Source organism: Oreochromis aureus, linkage group 3, assembly GCF_013358895.1.
Source record: "Oreochromis aureus strain Israel breed Guangdong linkage group 3, ZZ_aureus, whole genome shotgun sequence".
Classification (NCBI taxonomy): Eukaryota; Metazoa; Chordata; class Actinopteri; order Cichliformes; family Cichlidae; genus Oreochromis; species Oreochromis aureus.
In genome coordinates, this window is record NC_052944.1 from 11,830,935 (window position 1) to 11,836,934 (window position 6,000).

At 45.6% G+C, this 6,000-nt stretch overlaps 1 protein-coding gene across 1 annotated transcript in view; it reads left to right on the top strand.

The window, feature by feature from the left end:
- Positions 1 to 4,606, top strand: part of nlgn2a (neuroligin 2a) — a 231,639-nt gene extending 227,033 nt beyond the window's left edge. The window contains 5 exon segments of the mRNA XM_031735038.2: positions 655 to 808; positions 1,572 to 1,938; positions 3,163 to 3,661; positions 3,663 to 3,749; positions 3,751 to 4,606. Of these exon segments, the coding sequence (XP_031590898.2) occupies positions 655 to 808; positions 1,572 to 1,938; positions 3,163 to 3,661; positions 3,663 to 3,749; positions 3,751 to 3,972 (1,329 nt within the window). The 3' untranslated portion in view covers positions 3,973 to 4,606.
- The last annotated feature ends 1,394 nt before the right edge of the window (positions 4,607 to 6,000 follow it).

The following is a 6,000-nucleotide window of genomic DNA, read 5'->3' on the forward strand; positions in this document are numbered from 1 at the left end:
CCTATTATTTTTGTGTGTCACACAGGAAAGAAGCATCAATATCTGATGAGAAGACATTAATTTGTTGGTGTTTGTGGTGTTTGGTGCAGTTTTCCTGTTTTCTGGGTTGTTGTTTATTTCAAGTGGAGATGAAGATCTCTAACAAGTTGATTTGTTCACATTTGCACATCTTAATTTTTAAGAGGAATGTGTTTGTTGAGTTTGTACACTATATGCATGTAAGGCAACCGCTTTCCTTTTTCACTATTTTTGTGTGGTGCATTTTTCTCTTTTTAACAAAAGGGACAAAAGACATTTAAGTCGTCCTAAGATGATTTGTTTAAATGTTTACATGGTCTTACTGAGGTGATGCAAAGTGAAACATACTTTCTTTTTTTTGGTAATGTGCTGGAAAAGCTTGAAAATGGACCTTGAATGTGCTTAAAAGTGCTTGAATTTGACCCTGAAAATGTGTATGAACCCTTCATATATTGCAGTATTCACAGTTTATAGTAGGAATTTCATGCCAACAGCTATTCTTTATTTTGTTTACTGGGAAATGAAATGCTGCCAATTCCCAAAGCTGTGTTTCAGCTGCACTTCCTGTTGTAGACTTGTGATGCACACAGGCTCTGTTCCAGCACTCAGCATGTTCTTCCTTATTTTCTCCACCAGGGGGAGTTCCTAAACTATGACATCCTGATAGGAGTGAACCAGGGAGAGGGGCTGAAGTTTGTGGACGACAGTGAGGACAACGACGGCATCTCAGCTGCGGCGTTCGACTACACCATCTCCAACTTTGTTGACAACCTCTACGGATACCCAGAGGGTGAGGACGCCACCTCTGTACACTGCCACTTTTTCAGTTATTCCATTTTACAGCCTCCTCTCACTTAACTGCGTTTTGCAGCAGCATCAGGTTTTGTCTTATTAGGAGCCGCATTTGTTTATTTGTTAGCATTTTTCTTTTTGCTGTATTCATTAAAATAAACAGATAATCGTGAAAATGACAAATGTGGGCAATTATCAAAGCCCACATTACAGTTCTGACAGCTTGAGTTCACATGAATTTTCAAAAGAATATCAAAACCTGTGAAAGTGCTTTAAGCGTTTAAAACCTGCGAGTAAAGAATGGAATCAGTAAAATGTGACGTGAATCAAACAAGACAAGCGTGCTAAAGAGAGCCACCCATCCACATCACGGCGTGTCTGCGCCTTAACCTTTGAGGCTCTGTGGGCAGTAATGCTATCATCCCCCAGGTAGTCGGCTCCCAATCTCAGCGTCGTTGTTTCTGACAGATCGGCCTGCGAACCCCTCACAGCCGGACCACAGTCACAGTACAGACATGTTTGGATAATGCAGCCATGCTTCCTCTCTACTGCCTGTCACTCCTTCTGTTATGTGAAAGACTTTTTTTCCTCTCTAGATTTTTCACTTGCTTCCTGGCTCTTGGTTCATCTCACCAACGTGTGCTTTGGTTTCATATCTTTCAATCAGACCGATCTCTTAAAAAATGTCTTGCACTGCTGTTACTTTACTCTTAGCAGTTTTTCACTTTTATCTTTCTTCCCCTCCTGTGCTTCTTCACCAGGCAAAGACATCCTGAGGGAGACCATTAAGTTCATGTACACAGACTGGGCGGACAGGGACAACGGCGACATGCGGCGGAAGACTCTGTTGGCCCTGTTTACGGACCACCAGTGGGTGGCACCAGCTGTGGCCACTGCCAAACTCCATGCTGAGTTTCAGTCCCCAGTTTACTTTTACACGTTCTACCACCACTGCCAGACCGAGACGCGGCCCGAGTGGGCCGACGCCGCGCACGGAGACGAGATACCTTACGTGTTCGGCGTACCGATGATCGGTGCCACGGACCTGTTCCCGTGCAACTTCTCCAAGAACGATGTGATGCTGAGCGCTGTGGTCATGACTTACTGGACTAACTTCGCAAAGACTGGGTAGGCCTCATGTCATAGTAGTGTAAACTGTAGCTGTTACGGTTTGTTCTCTGACAGAACTACAGGCTTGTCAAGCAAAGGTGTTGATTTAGCTGTAGACTTTAATGTGTTTCCAAAGTGTTTCCGTTTTGTTACAGTTCAGGTAAATTTATCTAAGTCTGTTAACATGTCACAGGACTTAAATGCCTCAGGGCTCAGTCTCTGTAACACTTTAACCAGATCAAATTAGTGATGATTTAAATTAAACATAATCTCAGATTTTACAGTTTTTTGAAGAAGTTGAAAGAAATTAAACATCATTCAATCTATAATTTGAGCTAAAGAGAGAGCGAGAACAATCAAATTACAGGAGAAAGAAACAAAAGTTAATGAAATGTAGCAGCGACATGTAAACACAGTTGGATGATGAAGTCAATGCATCATGGGAAGTTTCCCACTGCAAACTGAGCCTATATCAGCAGGACTGAGGGTTGATTTAGGGTCGTGTGCTCCAGCTTTAACTATAGGCTCTGTCAAAAATGATCAACACAGATGTAACATGAAGAGCCTTTCAAGAACAGAGAAATTGTGGTGCGGTGATCGTGGTCCCTTCAGGTCCCCTGACTGATCACTGCTAGAGAGGTACAAAGAAAAACTGAGATATGTAATTTATTAGCGCCTATATTAAGAATGAAATGTTTCTTAGGATCAGCTGTAAACAATTACAAAACGAATTACATTAAATTAAATTAATTAAACATTAAATTCTTTGATCTATTGAATTTTTTATTGTGTTAGAAATCCTAAAGTGTTTCTACTGTTGTCATGTGCTTTGCTTTAACACTCTAACAGGCGATGCTACCATAGAACTGTTGCAGTAAAGTATGATAGTGGTGCAATAATAGCAGCCTCTTATTATGGGCTGAATCTGCCGGGTGACTTAGTTTTATGTCATCTTTTTTGTTTTAGTGTGAATCTGTAATTAAAATGCGTATAGCCTTGTAGTCCTCTTGAATACTTGAATCTGGGTTGCTAGTTTAATTCCCGTGTGGCTTTGAAGAATTGAACATGCTGGTTCACCAAAAGCATCCAGATCCCAGAGCAGCCGGTTGGTCTTAGATAGTTTAAAGGTTGCACAGAGAATGGGCCTCCTGTCTGTATTCAGTGTATTGATGCCACATGTTACTTATAATGGAGACTGAGTATAACTTTGAACTGAAACGTTTAACCTTTATGCTCCATCAGGGACCCCAACCTGCCCGTCCCTCAGGACACCAAGTTCATTCATACCAAGCCCAACCGCTTCGAGGAGGTCATCTGGACCAAGTTCAACTCGAAGGACAAGCAGTACCTTCACATCGGTTTGAAACCTCGTGTCAGAGACAACTACAGAGCTAACAAAGTGGCCTTTTGGCTGGAATTAGTCCCTCATCTTCACAGCCTGCACGACGTGCTCTTTCCCACCACTCACGCCTCCCCTGCAGGCCATGTCCCCGGCACCACGAGGCCCAGACCCACTCGTCATCCTTACCCTACCTTCCCGTCAGATCCTGAGCCCGAGGGCTCAGAGCGCCCGCCCCAGGACCTCTTTCCCGGAGACACCCGCGACTACTCCACCGAACTGAGCGTGACAGTTGCGGTTGGAGCGTCGCTCCTCTTCCTCAACATCCTGGCCTTCGCCGCCCTTTACTACAAGCGTGACAAGCGGCACGAGATGCGCCGGCACCGGCTGTCCCCTCAGCGGGCGGCCCGCCAACGACCTGGCTCACAGCCAGGAGGAAGAGATCATGTCCCTGCAGATGAAGCACTCGGAGCACGACGCCACCACGACATGGAGCCCCTGCGCCCCACGACATCCTGCGGCCCGCCTGCCCTCCCGACTACACCCTGGCGCTGCGCCGCGCCCCCGACGACGTGCCGCTGATGACGCCAAACACCATCACCATGATCCCCAGCACCATCACCAGCATGCAGCCTCTTCACGCCTTCAACACGTTCCCCTCCACCGGCCACAACAACACCCTGCCCCACCCCCACTCCACCACCAGGGTATAGTAGGGACAGGCCCGACACAGCGCCACCTAGGGACCAGGAACACTGGCTCTGCTACCGCTCTGGAAGGGAGGCCTCTAGACGTGGGCCTTCGTTCTGTCCTCTTATTCTCTTCTTTCTCCAAAAGCAACTACACCTGCTGCGTCATGTGCTGTAAAACTTGGCAGCTCCCTCCACTGGTGGCATGTGGAGGTGCAACTGAAGTGTACAGCAGCAGATGAGCAGTTTGGGTCGGGGTGGGGTGGGGTGGGGTGGGTGACTCAGATCTTTCAAAGATACTGTTTTCAAAGACGGTCTGCTGTTTCCAGGCTCAAGACCTCCAACATTCGTCAAAGGGACGAATGCTGTCTCGCTCCTCGCTGTTTTCTCTTTTTTAGCGTCATCTCTTTTTCCATCTCCTGTGTGTTATGTGCACATTATGCTTCTCTTTTCTACATCCGTGTTTTATTACTGCTCTCTTCCTCTCATGTGACACGCCTCCCTTCTGCTCTTCTCTAAAAATTCCCGATCTGCTGAGCAGTTTGGAGGGGGAGGCGTACACTAAACATATAACTATGAAAACACTGATATCTTTCATTCTACCAGCATTTTTAGGTGCCAAGTAAGTACTGCTGTGTTTGCTTTCTCATCGAGGGAGAAGAAAACGAAGAAAAAAAATAGTATCGCTATTTACCGTCAACTAACAGAGTTCTGTCATGTTCTCATGACAAAGTGCCAAACTGGCCCTCAGTCGTGGTTTTCTTTCTTTCATCTTCTCTTTTTTTGTTGTTTTGTTTGAAGCATTTGTTTAATTGTTGTTTTTTATTGTGTGGAAAGAATTTTTCTGAAAATATAGATATAGAGAAATGATATTATATATAGTTCTATATAAAATGTGTACAAAGGAGAAAGTATATAAAAGGGTTTTCTCAGTGGGGATCTATGCATGAATTATTTTTAAAGAGCGGGGAAAAGGACACTGTACCTGTCGATGCACGTTTCCCAAAATCTAAACGAGTCATATCGCTCCATGTTTGCTACTTTTGGTTTTTGGTTTTCTCCCGCAGAGTAAGAGCATCGCAGGAGCTCCTGAAGTCAAACGACGCCTCCCAGCGCTCATTTATTAAAACGGAGTCGATGCCAAAAGTCTTAAACGTTAGAATCAAAGCAACAGCTGTGAACTCAGTCATGGTGTCATGTGCAGCCTTCATCTTACTGTCACTACTTTTTCTTGTTAGGGTACGTGAGGTAAAGCGTCCGTCGATGTAGCTTGATTGTACAAAATTATTTTTCTACGTTATTAACAAAACAGAGCAGAGACTGATGCTGCTCCTGTCTGACCCCTTATTTCTGGCACATGTGTATTCTGACTGACGTGTGTGTGTGTGTGTGTGTGTGTGTGTGTGGGAGCGGCTGTCACTGTGTGAGTGTGATATCACATCTGCATCACTCAAGCGTAGGCGCGGTCCGCGTCAGACAACAATAAACAAAAGCAGAAAAAGTCCAACAGTAAAACTCAGACTCCAGCATGAGCTCCTTCCTGCTGCTTAACCAAACACCTTCCTCCATATCATCACCGCTCCCTCCTTCCTCCTTTCTCCATCCTGCACCACCTTTGTTATTTAACACCGACCCCCTCCACCCCCAAACTGATAATCAGAAAATCTCCCAAACACCTGACTTCACTGTGTCGACACCGTTCCTCACTATTTCTGACCTCAGTTCAGCTCTGCTACTATCCTCACATTAAGGGTTCATTCACCTGCCTGCAGATGATCTGTGAGCTCGTCGGTTGTAAATTAAACTCTAAGCACACTGAGGGTAACCGGGAGGCGTTCAGGGCCTGCAGTGCAGAGCTGCAACATGAAAAAAAGGGATGGGGGCTCAGATCTCCTGAACAGGGTAGAAACAACACGGTGGGTTTGTGCTGTTTGTGATTCCTGCTCCGTCACTCTGGTGGAGACGACTGCAGCTCAGCAGCGCTCCCTGCTGATCCTCTGATGAAGATGTCAACAGTATGTAAACTGAGCTGATGTGCTGCTGTTTGAGCCC